The sequence below is a fragment of the Carassius gibelio genome, chromosome B13, assembly GCF_023724105.1.
Source record: "Carassius gibelio isolate Cgi1373 ecotype wild population from Czech Republic chromosome B13, carGib1.2-hapl.c, whole genome shotgun sequence".
Lineage (NCBI taxonomy): Eukaryota > Metazoa > Chordata > Actinopteri > Cypriniformes > Cyprinidae > Carassius > Carassius gibelio.
The window spans coordinates 2,793,233-2,810,727 of record NC_068408.1 but is presented as its reverse complement, the minus strand read 5'-3'; the positions used below and the strand labels follow the sequence as shown (position 1 = coordinate 2,810,727).

Here is a 17,495-nt window from a genome sequence, read left to right as displayed (position 1 = left end):
GAAAGAAATATAATGATATGCGTTCAACAAGGTAGCCCAATAACCCAAACAACGTAACAGGCAACGCCCCTGACACTCCCGAAGAAGAAAAAAACACCATCTTATATGTTTATGTTAGGCTACTCAGCAGGCGCTCGCTCACTCAGTACACGCTGAAGGCTCGTTGCAAAATAGCCAATGCGTTTAACAGACTAGAAATGAGAAGATCCTCCAATAACCAACAGGTCTGGTGTTTGGGTGCACTTTGGATTCCCTTTAAGCTATAATGGTGATGGCAAGAGAGTGGTGGATAAAAAAACAACGGTATGTCGCATCTGCAACATGACAGGGTACACCAGCGGGATTACAAAAAAAAAAAAAAAAAAAAAAAACAGCGGGAATATCTGGGATATATGCGTCAGTACTATCTGGGAAAAGACGAAAAAAAGGAGAAACATGCACGCAGCAAACTATCCCTGCAGCATTTAGACACTATAGCTTACAGGGAATCCAACCCAAACACCAGACCTGTTGGTTATTTTAGGATCTTATATTTCTGGTCTGTTAAATGCATTCGACATTTTGCAACGAGCCTTCAGCGCGTGCTGAGTGAGCGAGCGCCTTAGGGGCCGTTCACATATCGTGCCTAAAAACGCATGGAAAACGCTAAGCGCGTCTTTCTCTTCCTTTCCAAAGCGCTCGGGCAGAAGCGCTCATGAGGCGTCTGTCTTTGCTAAGCAACAATGACGTGCTCTCTCCATGAGACGCGGAAATTTCAGCGAAGGATAAATGGATTTGCAGCTCTAAAAATCGCTTGCAGTAGCTCTGCTACTGAATTTATTTCAAAATTGCAATCCATATACAACTATGATCAGCTGTTCCTTCATCTTGGCTTAGCTCTCAACGTTGTTACGGGAAAGGATGAAGCTGATTGGTTGGTTCTTGTCACATGACCCGCGGTGCGCTTGCGGCATTCTGAAAAGTTGAGATGTTTTTACATTTTGCTGTATCTAAAACGTATCGAACCGAACCGAACCGAACCGTGACATCAGTGTATCGTATCGAACCGAACCGTGAATTTTGTGAACCGTTACACCCCTAATATATATATATATATATATATATATATATATGATAATACTATTATAATACTATTTATAATAATAACAATACTATAATTCTTAATAACAAACAGATAAACAAAACGACAAATAAATCTAAATAGCTGGTTCATTTTCCCAGTTGCACCTCTATGGTCACGTCTTCAGCTCTAGACTGTTGTCATACTCACTCTTCCTCGATCCCGACCGGTCGTCCGAACAGCATTTCTAGGAAACACTCCAGCACACCCTGTGAACCCTGGTGCAGGAACAGCTGATTGGCCAGCAGTGAAAACCCATGGTTCTTCAGGAACTTCTCCTTCTGCTCTTTCTGTGTGCGGCTAAAGTAGGCGTCCAGGAGCTACATGAATAAACATTAATGTTTGTGTATTCATGAGATATTACATAAAAATGTATAAATGAAACCCACATCAGCTTAAATAAACAAACCAAAGCAGCATATGTGATAAACAGTTATGAACAGAGAGATAGTGAAAAGAAAAGTCATTTTATTTTCCTAAAGAAAACAGTTTGTATTATTATTTTTCTCATTTGTCCCTAAACATTAAATCCAATTGGACTGAAATTGTTTGAAATTTCAATGGGTCTATAAAAAAAAAAAACATGAATTTCTGTATTCTCCTAAAAATACTAACACTATTTAAAAAAAAAAAAAAAGAATAAAAAATAAAAGTCTATACTATTGTCATTAAATGGTGGATGCTGCACACTGGTGGTGGATGAGGAGATACCCCCTGTCTATGTAAAGCGCTTTGAGTGCCTAGAAAAGCGCTATATAAATGTAAGGAATTATTATTATTATTATTATTAAATATATTCTCAAAACTAGTTTTGAATGAATTCCTGGTTTTATTTTTGCAATTTAGAACCCCCAATAAGAAATTATTAATAACATTATTTAAATGTAATAGCATATATTTTCAAATTAAGATAAGGTAAAGTTTTAACTTCTACTATTAAAGGGGTTATCAGATGGAAAATTTACTTTCACACGTTGTTTGAATATAAATATGTGTTAGCATGTGTGTGTACACAACAACCCTATAATGATAAAAATCCACCCATATTTTTTAATCCCCCAAAATAATAACCCCTTTCTTAAATCAAGGCACTCTTAGACTCTGGCCAGATGTTCGTCACACAGAACAAGATTTTATGTATCTTTGCAAATCACCTTTCCTAATAATATGCTAGTTAGCAAGTTCAATGACTAAAGTAAACCGTCTCATGAGAACAGCTCACAGAGCTCATTATCATTTAAAGGGACACACATTGAAATGGCTCGCTGTGAACAGAGCTGTTTTTGACAGGGTAAAAAGGCTGTTGTTTTTAGAATTTAGAAATTTGAGTATGTTATAGACTTTTCATGAAGACCCCGAAGAATCACATCAACTTGTGGAAAATGGGCATCTGATGTCCCCTTTAATTACATTTGTACTGTTTATACGGAGTAATTCCCAATGATTAAATCCATATCATAGACAGAGATGTTCCATGTTCCACATTAATAAACATTAAATAAGATATAGTTTTTGGATGCAGCACATGAGAGTCTAAATGTTGGCAACAATGTGCCAAACAGTTTAATACCCTGAAATGTACTGTAATTGTAATTAAAGTATTTTGCATTCAGTCTTTGTGGAATATTTGTATTTTCAAAAAAAAATTTTGTCACACTGCAAGACCTTTAAAAATGAACCAGTGAAGGAAAAAATAAGCAGCCATGTACAGACCTTCATGACGCCCTGCTGTATGAGAGGAGAAGAGTGGTTGACCAGGACGAGAAGAGCCTCGGGCTGGATGAGTTTGTCCATCACCTCCTCCAGCAGGACGTCTGGCAGCAGGAGCAGTACTCCTCTAAGCAGATCGTACAGACCGCAGCAGATCAGAACCAGACAGTCTTCAGCACTGGACCTGAATGAATCATGAAGCATTAGATCTTCAGCTGTGACTCAGAGCCTGTTCACTGAAAACACTCAGCATGCAAAATACACACGAATCCATCACAGAAATAACTACACTCCCATGACAGAAATTACTCATACTGTGATATCAGCACAAACAAAAGCGAAACCAATATTTGAAAGAGCACCAATGACAGCTCAGACACATCTGCAATGGTTTGTGGATAGGAGCTCGGAGTTTAAAGGCGTTAACATTTAATGAGGTTAAGTGATTGGATATATCTTTAGTGCAGGAAAGGCAATGATGAAGACAGGAGGAAATTACTCAGTAACTGTTGACTGAAAGAGCACACTAAAGAGATGATGGCTAATATTATAAGTCATTCATCTCCAAAACTCAGCAGCAGAGATGTGCATAATTAAAGAGTGCTATTCATCGATGGAATTTAAAAGATATATTACGCACATCTAGCACGACTCAATACATTTTACAATGCAATTTTATTTTACATTTTTCTCTCTTTGCATGGAAATGCTAGGATTTCCAACAATATAAAATCATCTGGTATTTTCAGAGTACCTGTCGTTACCGGAGTCCGCCTTGCTGTGTCTGTCATACCCGGGAGAGTAGGTGTAACTTTCCCAGTCGTCCGGTGGAGCGGCACGGTCAGCCACGGTGGGCCAGCGAGCGATCGTCAGAGAGCCGTTCTGTACAGGAAAGGCCAAACCCAGACTGGCCAGGTTACTGTGGCTCCTCTGGAAGGACTGGATTCCCTTCAGGCTGTCCGGTCTGCGTGGCGCTTCCTCACTGGTCCAATCTAAATGGTCCTCAGAGTCCCCCGGGCTGCCCGCTGCGCCGTCTTGCTCCTCCTCTACACTGATGGAGGGCGTTCGGTTCCCCGTGACGCTGCTCTCCTCATCACCGCCCATGTTCTGAGAGTCACATATGGTCTTTGCTGACTCACAGCTGCTGAGGAGCTGCTCGTCTCCGACCCGCTTCAGGGTCTCTGTGCTGCCCAGGGCCTGCTGGGTACTCCGGGATGTCCCCTCCTCAGGCTCTGTGGTCCCCATCACGCTCCCATGGGTCTTACGGGGTGGCAGGCCCGGAGAAGAGTGTGGAGACGGGCCAATGCTTGGGGGCCGCAGTGACAGATCTTCATCACCATGCTCAGGGGAGGACGTGTGGCGCACTGTGGGACAAGCACACAACATTTAGTCAAGTCTGACAATGATACGTTTTTCATGCTCAGAATTGCCTCTTTTTTCACAAAAATGTGAGCTCTTCTTTCTCTGCTGCAAGTTTTTTTATTTCATTGCCAAACATTAAAAATATTATTGCCCAGTTCTTTATGTAACGTTAGACATATCTCCACATTAACTGTACACACGGATATTATGATAATACTGTATAGCAGATCTTAACTGATTGATTCTTTTATGACCTTAAGTTCTTTTTTTCTATTGTATTTCTATTCTAAGTCAGGTTATTGTGTTCGGGATCATTATCTTGTTGAAATATCCAACCTTGATTCATCTTCATCCTGGGACTGAACCAGCTAATATTCCACTGACGAGGGGCAGGATTGCTGTCAAATTACTGATCGATTTCTGCTTGTGTCTTAGCTTTCCATGTCTTTTTGCACCTCCTTTTTTTCATGTGTGCAATTTTTTTTGTGTTTCATTCCATTTTATTAAAAAACTTTCTGTGCATTAGTATGCATTAAAGCCCCCTTTTCTTGACAATAAGTGTTCCCGAACTAGTTTTTGCAACATTGTATCAACATGGAAGCCTAGTGTATAAGCCATAAAGATGTTAAGATAATATAAACATTAAAGTCATGAGTTTCTCTAAAGCTGCTTTCAGATGAAGTATATTGTATAACCTCTATATAAATCCATTTGATTGGACTTGACAGGCAGGGTTGTGCTGTAATTGATTTGTATTCGTCAAAGGTCACGTCTTTCAAAGCTTAATAAGGCGCAGCAGTGGCATACAGTCAGACAAGGACATCTCCAGTGAATACTGCTTATGAAGTGCGACAGAGTGAGTAAGCATGATTTTTTGGGGGGATTTTGACCTTCTCACGAATAAGCGCATTATCGTCAGCGGACGGCCGGGAGTTAATGATTGTAAGTCTGCTGCTTTAATGTGACTGGAGGTGGCGCTGACCTTCGGCGGGTGTCTCTGTGAAGACGGAGGGAGACAGTGAAAGCACAGAGCTGCAGGCTGATTTCCCTCCACTGCTGGAGTGCCGCAGGTACATCATGGACTGAACCTTCTCCTGGTACAGCTTACCATCTGATGAGAAAAAACACATGAACTGAGACGCTCCCGTTTACTGTCAAATCTACATCTCAGAATGATAACTAACAAAGAGGAATGAGCTGTAAACTCAATGCTAGACTACTGCAACAATCAAATGACATCAGTTTAACCTGCTTAGTTTTCAGAGATCTCTTAACGACTATCAGAATAATATCAGCATTGCTAAAAAAGCTTATAAATACGATTAGAAACAATATCTGAGTTTGAAATATTCTTTATATGTAGAGCATGAAATGTAGAGCAAAAAAATAAGACGTAAAAAAATAATAATAGTAAAAAAAAAAAAATATTCACAGAAATATCAGGGTTAATAAAAACTATAATGGCAAAAACTTTACAATTAAACAGATTTTGTGTGTGTGTTTTAATATTATACTATTAAATAAAGAAATTAACATGAATAAAAGAAAACATTAACTGATTAGACAGTTTTACCAACTAAAAATGGGAAAAAAAAGTTTTCGGTTTAATTTTTTTGTAACTTGCAATCCACATAAATATGTTGTTTATTAGACATTTAAGAAAAAGAGACAAAAAAAAAGGTAAAAAAAATATTTTTTTCTGTTTTAAAACCTGTATAGTCGTTCATCTGTGGATCAAGAAGGCAAAAGCGGCGTGAAATTTCTGTTAATCATTTTCTTTTGTGTTCCACAGAAGAAATGAAGTCATACAGGTTTGGGAAAATGCTCTTGCTTTAATGACTCCTCGTGATCAGACTGGGGCTCTCTGAAGGTTTCTCACCGATGTGCAGAGAGAAGTAGAAGCTGGAGGGTGTGTGGCACACGTAAGTGTTGGTGGGGGGGTGAACGGCCAACAGGAAGTTATAGACCAGCCGCAGCAGGTCCAGGTCCGGAGGAGAACCCAAAACCTCCTGGATGATTTTGACAAACGAGAGGCAGACCTCCTGAGGGATGGAGGTCAGGTACTCGTCTCGATGCTCCTGTGAGGATAATGAGATGATGTTACATAATGACCCACACGCTGAACTATGATTGGTGTTTGTTCCTGCATTCTTTTCTTTCAGTATACCTTCAAGTGTTCGTTCATGTTTATTTCATGAAGTAAGAAGATCTGTTAACTGATCAGACCTCGTGTGTATGTCCATGTAGTGAACGTCTCACCTGAAGCACCTGGCAGGCGAGCAGGAAGCGATGAACCACCTGCGCCTTGAGGAGCTGTCCAATGTTGAACATCTGCTGAGGATGATGCACCCGGATGAGGATCTCTAAAGCAGTCAGCAGTGTCTCCCACACGCCACACTATCATACAGCGGTCACAGTTAGCTCTCTATAAACATAACCCCTTCTTACACAATATATGTTCTCACTGGAATGAGAGTGTGTACCTGGGCTTTGGCCCATATCTTCCAGTCCAGAAGTATTTCAGACAGCAGTCTGAGATCTTGCAGCACCACAGTGGATTCAGCATCCAGATGAAACTGTCCGTCTTCTCCGATCGTCAGGATTGAGCCGCTGCAGCAGCCGTCCAACAGCGTCTGGTTCACCATAAGCACACAGACACATATTAGCCGCGCTGTACCCTAAAATCAAACTCTAGTGCAATTCAAAAGACTAAAACGGAGTAAGTATTTTTCAGACTGATTAATCTGATGCATTTCAGAAAACAAGAATATACTGAGAGAGGGACATAGCAGTCTCTGTGTCAGTCTCCATTACCAGTAACAACCAGCAGGGTGCACTGTTTAGTCCAACAGCAGCACAAGCACGCAGGTTTATTACAGTTAACTAACACTCAATCAATCAAAAAACAGTTTCACTTGAAATAAGTGTTCCTGTGGCTCAGTGGAAGAGCAATGCGTTAGCAGCGCAAAAGGTTGTGGGTTCCAGAGAACACATGTTAGGTAGAAAATGTTAGCATGAATGCACTGCAAGTCGCTCTGGATAAAAGCGTCGACTAAATTCATAAATTTAATTTATTTTAAATAAAACTAAATAAGTTAACCAAAATAAATAATTATTAAATACATTTAATTAAGTTAATTAAATATAAAAAACCTAATTTTATTTCAGTACTACAATAAAATTAAGTACTAAAAATTTAATACTAAATAAAATAAAAAAAACTAACTAAATATAAGAAAAAATGGCAAACATAAAATTAAAGTGAAAACAGAAAAAAAAAAATATATATTTTTAAAATAATACTTTGTTTTAAGCTAGTTGCCACGGCAACATTTCAATTTTTTTTATTTTGCATTTAAGAATTGTTTTAACAATAAAATTAAACAAATTAATTTATATATAAATATAAATGAATAAAATAATATATAATTGAAAATGTTTACAAAAACTACACTGGTATTTCAATGATACTGAAATACTGGAGCTGGTGATATACAGGTGCATCTCAAAATATTAGAATATCACAGAAAAGTTTTTGTAATTTAATAAAAAAAAGCAAACTTTCTTATATTCTAGATTCATTGCACACAAACAATGAATCTAGAGCATCTTTTTCCCACAAAAAAAAGAAGAAAAAAAAAAACTTTTTTGGTTTGTGTGCAATGAATCCAGAATACAAAAAAAGATTGCTTTTTTTGAGTAAAATTACAAAAAATAAAAAACTTTTATTTTTTATACTTTGCATTTTTAGGATTCTCTGACAAAATAAAAAGCACAATAAAATATTGTGATATTTTATATCCATAAACATATGGTGAATATCTAATGCATCAGTCAGATCATCACACAATGAAAGGTTTTTGGCTAATTAATGACACCTGATAAAACTGACCTTGAGAATGTGGAATCCCACGATGCACTTGGGCTTGATGAGAACCTGGTGAATCATGGAATAGCCGTGGTAACACTCCATCTCGTGAGTGCGGTGCTGGTTGTTCTTAACCAGAGACAGCAGCAGCTCCAGCGCCTGAGCTTGAGTTCTCTCACAGTCGCTCAACTCCACCGCCTACGAGAACAGACAGATTCAGTCTTCCTGCTGCTAAAATCACGGTGTGTGAAACACATCACATTGTGCGAATGAAGTGGGCTGTGAATGTGTCTAGATCACAGTGTTATAACACACAGAACACAGGAAGCCTCAGCAAACAACACTTGATTAATAGCACTGCCTGCAAAACAAACATAATGTAATGCCAAAATACCTCAACTAGATCCATCTGCACCAAATAATTTCATCATTTAATAAATGTCAGCTATTTGGCATCATACCCAAAGTAGAGCATCTGCTGCTATTTGAATTAACACATTTTTTGTCTCATGGTTCATCCTTCTAAACTTCTAAAGGTTTTCAACATTCATGCTTTAGTTAATGCCAATCATTTTTTTTACTTGAAATTATGGAGTTAACACCACACATTTTATGATTCTATGCTGAAAATAAGTGTCAAAAGAACAGTATTTATTTGAAACAGAAATCTTTTGCCTGTACTGTCTGTCACTTTTGATCAATTTAATGCATCCTTGCTGAATAAAAGTGAATTTTTCTTACTGACCCCAAACTGTTGAACGGTAAAAAGAAAGACTGAAGATACCATCACGGGAGACTTTAAAACATAATATTTCAATTTACTTTCAAACATGATGGTTTTGATTTAAAAGCACGGCAAACAGATACAGTCAGAGCTTTTATGAATCCGCATTCAAAAGTTCACAAAAATTGAACTAAAAAAAACCCCCTATATGACCTTTAAAGGGGCCTTTGGATGTGACATGCACTCATTACCATTGAGACATTTTAACTGAAGTATGTTACAGACTATTCATGAAGACCCTAAAGACTCAGTGTGACCCTGCAGCACAAAACCAGTCTTAAGTGTCAACTTTTTGAATTGAAATGTAAGCATCATCTGAAAGCTGAATAAATTATCTCACCATTGACGTATGGTTTATTAGGAGGACAATATTTGGCCGAGATACAACTATTTGAAAATCTGGAATCTGAGGGAGCAAAAAAATCTAAATATTGAGAAAATTATGTTTAAAGTTGTCCAAATGAATTTTTAGCAATTAACCCTTAGGGGACTAAGCCCTTTTTGGTCCGTTTTCTCTATTTTTACATTTCGGCTTATAAACCATATGTAATGAGGATGGACCACCATGTATTTGGTATCAATGGATTCAGAAGACCCTAAGCTACCATAAGCATGCATGCAATATGTCTATTAAGGAAGTATGAGTGATAAATTGTACAATAAACTAGAGAATTTCAAAGACGAAAATGAGATTTTTGTCATTTATTACTGAAAATCCTACCTCACACAACAATAGTTAAAAGTTTTTGACCCAAAAATATATTTTTCAAACTCTTTGCTTGACAGAAATGGGTTAATGTTCAATCAAATGTGTAAAGATCAATTAAATAATTAACTTTATTTACAAACAGTCCTAGGCGTTTTTTTTATTTTTGGGACTAAGCCCTTTTTGGTCTGTTTTCTCTATTTTTATATTTGGGCTTATAAATCATATGTAAAGGAGATGAAACACCCTGTGTTTGGTATCTATGGATTCAGAAGACCCTAAGCTACCATAAGCATGCATGCAATATGTTTATATAAAGGAAGTATGAGTGAAACATTTTACAATAAACTAGAGAATTTCAAAAACGAAAATTAGATTTTTGTCATTTATTACTGAAAAACACACAATATAGAACAGTTTTTGAACAAAGAAAATATATTTTTTCAAACTCTTCGCTTGACAGAAATGTGTTATTGTTTAATCAAATGTGTAAAGAACAATTAAATAATTAACTTTTTTAAAAAACAGTCCTAGGCATGCCAGTGAGCAAAGCAAGGCCTCTCCAGGCCTTTCCAGTAATTGTTCCAGAGCTTGTTCTGCCGTAAATCTTTTACTGCTTGCCATTTTGATAAAACAATTCTGTAATAATGCTGTATCTCTCACGAATTTATCTCTTTGTGCTCGCCAACACTCCGATCACTTTCTGCTTTCTCCACGTGATGCTGATTCTCCGATCGCTCGAATTTAGCTCTTTGTGCTCGCCAACACTCCGATCGCTCTCTGTAACACTCCAATCGCGTTCTGCTTTATCCACCCTGATGCTGATTCTCTGAACGCTTATTGATTACATGTCTTTTACTTTAGTCCAGCCAGCTTTTACAAGACTACAGCAGAGCTACAGAGTCCTCTGAATCGCTAGAAGACATAACCTTCCTCTGATTGGGTTAGAAAAAGACTCCTCCCAGCGGCAATTTTTCCATTGGCTGTTGCGTGTTGAATCTGCCTAGCACAATCGTTTTCATTGGCCTGTTTACGCAGTGGTATTGCGCAATAAGGGAAGTGTTTAATATACAAACTGGACACCGCTGTTTTCAGCGGAGTCTGAGGAAGACGGCAAAAAAACCCGCATCTCTCTAGCATTAATAGTTTTTGAGATAACTACACATTTGTAAAAGTATGCCATTTTGGGCGGTACCGCCTAATCCGTACCCAGAGGGTTAATATTACTAATCAAAACTGGGGTTTGGTATATTTACAGTAGGAAATTTACTAAATATCTTCATGGAACATGATCTTTACTTTTTATCCTTATGATTTTTGGCATAAAATAAAAATCTATAATTTTGACCAATACAAAGTTTTTTTTGCTTTTGTGCTGCAGAGTTACATATCAACTAGTGGAAAATGGGCATCCGATGACCCCTTTAAGTGAAATTAAATAAAATATAAAAATAATTAAATATAGAAAAGTGCAATCTTATTTTATGTCAGCTAGTTGGCAAAGGTGAAATTTCTTATTTATGACAAAAAAAAAAAAGAAAAAAAAAGTCATTTATAAAATCTACACAGACATACTTAAACAAAACAAATCACTCAAACACTAAAATTAAAGTGAAAAAAATATATATATACATTATTTAAAATAAAACTATTATAATACATCAATGGTGCAAAAATAATGAAATACAAATAAATGTTTTAATAAAAACCTCATCATATCTCTTTTAACATATTGCAACAAATATTGTTTTACTGTCTTTGTCTTTTTTAAATCTCTCCTGTTGAAAAGCATCAATAAAAGATCTCATGAGCATTGCGTGTTTGTGTGCAGTAAAGCAGAAGAACACGTTCCTGGTCTCCACAGACAAACACATACCCGAGCGAACAGGAAGACAAATGTGCCGGTGCCTCCGATCTTGTGCAGGACGCTGTGAAGGCCGAGAGCCTGGCAGGGCATCATGCTCCTGAGGAAAGGATGCTCCAGGATGCAGCTCTGGACCTCTTTGGCACTGAAGGGCCGCTGGGAAGCCACCGCTGACTTGGCCTGGCCCTTCAGACGGATCACCGGCTCATATATGGTGTAGAGAGACGGCGTGCTGGGGGCATACACCACTGCTAAACTCTCCTGAAAAAACAGATTTTCTTATTTTCTTGTTTTAGGTTCAATAAACTCTGACTATTATTTCATATATCAAGGCTGTTCTTGAGGTGTAATATCACATGGGCCAGTTATTTACAGGCTTCTTTAGATAATTGTGCACAATGCTTTATATTAGCACTAGATACTGTCAGAGAAGACCTGAAAAAAGAAAGGTTTGTGTGACTTTTCATGTCATGAAAAAAGAACTTTTTCTGATGGCAGTGATTATCCAGCATGTAATGCATTAGCATATGAACAGGAACAGCACGTAGACTCGTGAAATCACCGGTAATTAAGATTAATAAATACAGTCAGTGAATAAAACTGCACAGATAAAAACAACATAACTTAAGCAGGTAATGATGCTAAAATGGAAAATAATGTCGCCTGCTTTCCAGAGGCAGTAAAGGAGATTAGCAAGCTAGTTAACTGTGTCACTGCCGGAGACATTTGCATAAAACTCATCTGATTGAAAAGTGACATTTATTAAATTCATATTCATAGGTGTGGTGGCTTACAATAAGAGGTGTGATGTCGACGTCTGTATTGCTCATGAGGAGCTCTCGTATCTGCTCACACTGAAGACCCTCCTGTGTCACGTACTTGGACAGTGTCCTGTGAGGCTTGCCGTACTTGCAGGGCATGATGGAGGTGAGGTCAGGACCGCTGGCATACAGGTAAAACGCCTCCGCTGTGTCAATTCTGGAGCCTGAAACAACCAATAACACGTTTACTTCAGCATGCCATTTTTCATTTATGAAAATGTTATAAAAACATAGTCTAACCTTGGGAAAAATATCACTGTTTATTACTGTTGACTGAATTGTTGGATAGAAATGAAATGATTAAATATCTTCTGTATTGTTTTAATGAAAATAGAGTGAAAAAAATGCCTGGATTAATTTAAATGTCTGCATTTTGTTTTACATAAATATTGAAAAATGAATGAATATTTATGTTTAAATGTTTTAAGATTGTTGTTGTTAAATGTATTTTTAGCTTTCCTTTTATTTATTTTAGTATTTTTAGTAACGATCAAATGTGCTTTTGTCACTTTTACTATTTTATTAATATTGCTATTGAGACCATTTTTTTCCAGTAATTAATGCTAGTGCACCAATTTAAAATAACATTTACATTAGTTGGTAAGGCAACATTTCTAATTTTTGTTTACATTTTTTTAATCTAACGTTTATTTATATTGTAATTTTCCCCGCTTCATTTCAATTAACAACTATGTTTCTAATAGTTATAATAGTTTATAGTTTAGTTGCCATATCAGCTTCACAGACAGTTACATGGCAGATATAGATATTTTTACATTTACCAAATAATAAAATACATACAAACATTTTCTAAAATTTTATATATATATTTTTTTTTTTATAAGTACAAATATTGATTAAATCATTAAAACATGTCTTTGACCATATTACAAAAAGTTTTCAAAATAAGTTAGTCCTGATAAGAACTCAAACAATTGGGCAGCCCAAAAACATATTAGTGCAACGTTATTTACATCTTTCGCCAAAATCTAAAATATGTGACTTTACAAAAGCCTCAATAATATCAGATAATTAAGAATGATACTAAAGCATGTGGAGGATGAATAACTGTGACCTAAAGCTAATAAACGAATAAACAAAGTAAAAAAAACACATTGAGGATGGCACACATTAGAGAGATTCCCAGGTTGCGAGCAGCTGGACTGGAGCCATTCTTGACCTATTAGTAGCAACAGAAGGGTCTTCTGTTCAGAAAAGTGTGTTGTGTGCAGGGAATGTGAAGAATCTGTGGCTCACACACAGAAACCTCCACGTTACCAACAACATCACTTCAATACTTCTGTCAATTCACTGATTTTCCTATTGTTTATTTTAAATATTAATCATAAATATTTATTTACCCTGTTTTTAGTGCTTCAACTTAAACTTCAGTTATCTGCTGAGGCAAGATTTTTAATTTTCCATTTAGTTAACATTTTTTATCTAATGTTTATTTTCATCTGTCTGATTTGAACTGGTTTCATACCATTAAAGAGCAGCAGCGTGCCCATATCCCAGCGTGCACTTGGGCTGGCCTGCTCCTCTGAGGGGTGCTGATAGTGTCCGAGCATACAGTAGGTCTTATTACTGTCTGATGACAAACTGGACTTCCTGGGCAGAGTGAAGTCTAGCGAGACGTCACACTTCCTGTATGTGGCAAAGGAAGGCTTGAGTAAAACATGGTTCTGACTGCTTGAGGAACTGATGTCTGCAGCCCTGGTTGAACTGCCTCTTTAAAACAGACTCACCGAATGCCGCCCACCCAGAGGGTCAGCTGACCGTGGATGTTCTTCTTGCCCTCGGGTTGCTGTGAGTATGTGAGAGCTAAGTGCTGCCACCTGCCTGCTGTCAGCACACCGTCTCCAGACTCCGCCTGGGCCAGCAGACCCGCCTTCATCTCGTCGTTTGGGTCGATGCAGATCCTGAACTCACAAATCAAGAGCCACTTTACTAATACAGCACAGAAAACATTTACTGTTGTGGCTTGTGCAAGGAAATGATCCCAACTTAGCACAAATAATCTATCCATGAGCACACACTGTACAATCACATCTCCAAGCCAGTATTTTCCTTCACTGTTCTGAATTAGATTTTAGTTACATTTTCACTTTTAATTATAATTTGATTACATTTATAGTAATCGTATCATTATTTTTAAATATTACTATTCAAGTTAATTTATTTTTTGTTTCAGATTATTTTTCAGTTAGTATTAGTAAATGGAATGGAAATCTAAAAAAGTGAGATTTTATTTTTGCAAATTTTTTATGAATTAGTTTTTATTTTATTTAATTTTTTACTATTTTAGATTTATGTTTATTTCATATGTTTTAGTTAATGTTCTAGTTATGTTGGAAAAGAGAAGCCAAAATCTAAAATATATAACTTTTCACCCAACACAAAACAGCATTCACAACCTGTTTTCTTTTCAAAACATGATTAAATAAATTTTTCCATAAGAACTTGATTAGATGGTCTAAAGTGGATTTTATACAAGAATGGAGTGACTTTGCAGAGGAACATATACTGGCCTTATGAAACACCACTGTCATCCACTTAAGGCCATCCTTAAAAATATTTTGGTTTGCAGTAACAGTAAAACATTTTTAAAAAAAAGGGTCGGCAGGTAGGTCTATATTTTTTTTTCAAGTTTCAATGTAAAAAAAAAAGTACAATTTTGGTGATGGTGTTGTCGTAGGTATGAATTTAAACAAATTTGCATATCGGGACATCACTGACTGGGTCTCCAACCCATCCCTTCGGGCGCATCATTGCAAACCTCATTTTGATGCAGGCTATATAGACCAAAAACATGTTTATTGCATGAATTTCAGGTGAGAAAAAAAAAAAATGGGGTACTGTTAAGCCCGTTCACACCAAGCACGATAACTTTAAAGATAACGATAAAGATATAGTTCTAAAAATCGTTCTCAATATTAAAGAATAGCAGAGTCCACACTACAACTATAACGATAAAGGCATAGAGAAACGGTATCGTTGGAATCACCTTCAGAAAAAAATTTTCCCAGCTGATGAACGATACAAACATTCACCTCCAATCAGAATCCACCCTGCTATAATGAGCTTGAGGATTTAAAGCGGTAGACGCACGTGCGCTCAGAATAAACAGACCATATCGTTCGCTGGTGTGGACGCTAATATCGTTATCTTTATAGTTATCGTTCTTGGTGTGAACGGGGCTTTATACTGTTTTACTTGCATCCACCGCTAGGTGTCAATGCAACCTACAAATGAGAGACCGTTTACTTTGCTTTCTTGAGTTGTCACTTTGAAAAAAATCCTGTTTGATTTGAGAGACTAATGTTTATTGAATCGTTTGTAAAATCCATTTTGCATGTCTAGATGCATTTTATACAGCAAATAACACCAAATATAGAATGAATTCAATATATTGGTAAAGACCAATATTTCTGATGATTTATTGGCGTGAAGTTACATGCACAATGACAAACAGGAATGCAACATTCTCGAAAAACAATGAGCAGAGTGGACTGCCATAATGCAAAACATTTACTGCAGGCTTCAACATGGCTGTGTTTATGATTAGAAATGTCAACAACAACAAAATCGCATAAGTAGGCGATTCAAGCCCGAATCTGTATCTGTATGCATGAGACTGTCTGAATACCGGTAGAATTCACATTTCTGTTGCAAAAAGAGAAATAATGTACAGAAGTATTATTTACTTCTGTGTCCGAAGCTGCAGTTGCTGTGTGACGCGTGCTCCCAAAAAAAAAAAAATCCATCATTACCAAGTGCAAAACGTTGACTCTGACAGTGAATGAGACGAAGCGAACGCACAGGTCATGGTGTGACATCCGTGTAAACATAGATGACGTCACTGGGTTTTTTAAAGAAAGAACGTAGCCTTCGTTTGTATTTAGGCCAAGGCAATTTATATATTTAAAATACTTACTTAAATATAATTAATAATATTTTATTGCTTTTGTATTATTTGTTTGAAGAGTAAAAAAAATTTGGTCGGTCTTAACGTACAACCGGCAAATCGGTCAAACTAAAAGCAAAAATAAAAATACTAAATTTGAGTCGGTCATAATTGACAGGGTCGGTCGGGTTATGGCAAACAACAATATTTTTAAGGATGGCCTTAGAGGAGTCTTTTTGAGGCCGAAATGTACTTGGTGCAACTTTAGGGTTTTTGCACTCACCTGAAGGTAAAGGCTCTGGTGGAGATGTTCATCCACACCTGAAGCATCAGTGCCTTAGAGCCCATGGAGAGGACATGAAGGAGACATCTGTCTGTCTGCTGCTCTGAGACATGAGCGGGAGCATGCAGGACCTCCCCTGCCAGAGACACCGCCTCTTCTGCAACACACAACCAAACTCATCAAACCTAGCACATTTAGTGTGATCTGATGATGTTCAGGTTTCTGTGTTCTTATGGTTCAATAAACCTATTCAAAAAACATTTTTTCAGTAACTAAATTAAAAACTAAATAAATACATGAAAAATCTGCCTAGGCAACTAACTGAAATAAATATGTTTAAGCACTAAAATTAATCAAACTAAAAGAAAAAAAGAAAAAATCTAATAAAATAATACAAAATAATAATAACAAATCACAACAGTAGAGAACATGCATTAATGATTAAATAAAACAAACATCATATGAAAAACTATACCTTAAAATAAAACAGTTGCCTTAGTAACTAACTGGAATAAATAAGTTAAAGTTGAAGTAATAAAATGACTTAAACCTAAATAAAAATAATTTAAAGAAAATATAAATAATGACAATTATAAAAGCACATAACAACATTACTAAACTCAAACTAAAACTGTTACAAATTGTCCATAATTGAAATAAAGCTTAAATCTAGCAAACACAAAAAAAGAATTAACTGCTTCCTTAGCAACTACCTAAAGTAAATAAAATGTAAGCTTAAGTATTAAAATTACTACAACTGAAATAAAACAGAACAATAAAAAGAACAAAAAATAAAAAAAATTAAAAAGAACAATATTACAAAAACAATTACATTATATAAAAACTGAATATACAAAATGACAAAAATAAAATAATAAAAAATATATATATTCTTTCCTTTATTGCTGGACGATAAATGTGCAAAATATGATCTTTTTTGCGCAGCTTGTCAGTGAACAACAGCTCTGTGTAGTTAATACTGCTCCATGTGAAAGCGTGCAGGTGATAGTGATTTACCACTGATTACAGAACCGGCTTCACTGACAAGATGCGCACTAAATATCACATGT

The 17,495-nt window shown here is 36.5% G+C and overlaps 1 protein-coding gene across 4 annotated transcripts in view; it reads right to left on the bottom strand.

The window, feature by feature from the left end:
• lyst (lysosomal trafficking regulator) overlaps positions 1–17,495 on the bottom strand; it is a 96,447-nt gene that overhangs the window by 22,252 nt on the left and 56,700 nt on the right. For all 4 annotated transcript variants that reach the window (XM_052572978.1, XM_052572976.1, XM_052572977.1 and 1 more), the window contains 13 exons: positions 16,426–16,582; positions 13,984–14,157; positions 13,722–13,882; positions 12,209–12,399; positions 11,427–11,675; positions 8,085–8,258; positions 6,676–6,825; positions 6,452–6,589; positions 6,072–6,270; positions 5,175–5,303; positions 3,585–4,194; positions 2,834–3,014; positions 1,271–1,440 (listed from right to left, as the gene is read on the bottom strand). In XM_052572978.1, the coding sequence (XP_052428938.1) occupies positions 1,271–1,440; positions 2,834–3,014; positions 3,585–4,194; positions 5,175–5,303; positions 6,072–6,270; positions 6,452–6,589; positions 6,676–6,825; positions 8,085–8,258; positions 11,427–11,675; positions 12,209–12,399; positions 13,722–13,882; positions 13,984–14,157; positions 16,426–16,582 (2,683 nt within the window). The remainder of the gene's footprint in view (positions 1–1,270; positions 1,441–2,833; positions 3,015–3,584; positions 4,195–5,174; positions 5,304–6,071; positions 6,271–6,451; positions 6,590–6,675; positions 6,826–8,084; positions 8,259–11,426; positions 11,676–12,208; positions 12,400–13,721; positions 13,883–13,983; positions 14,158–16,425; positions 16,583–17,495) is intronic.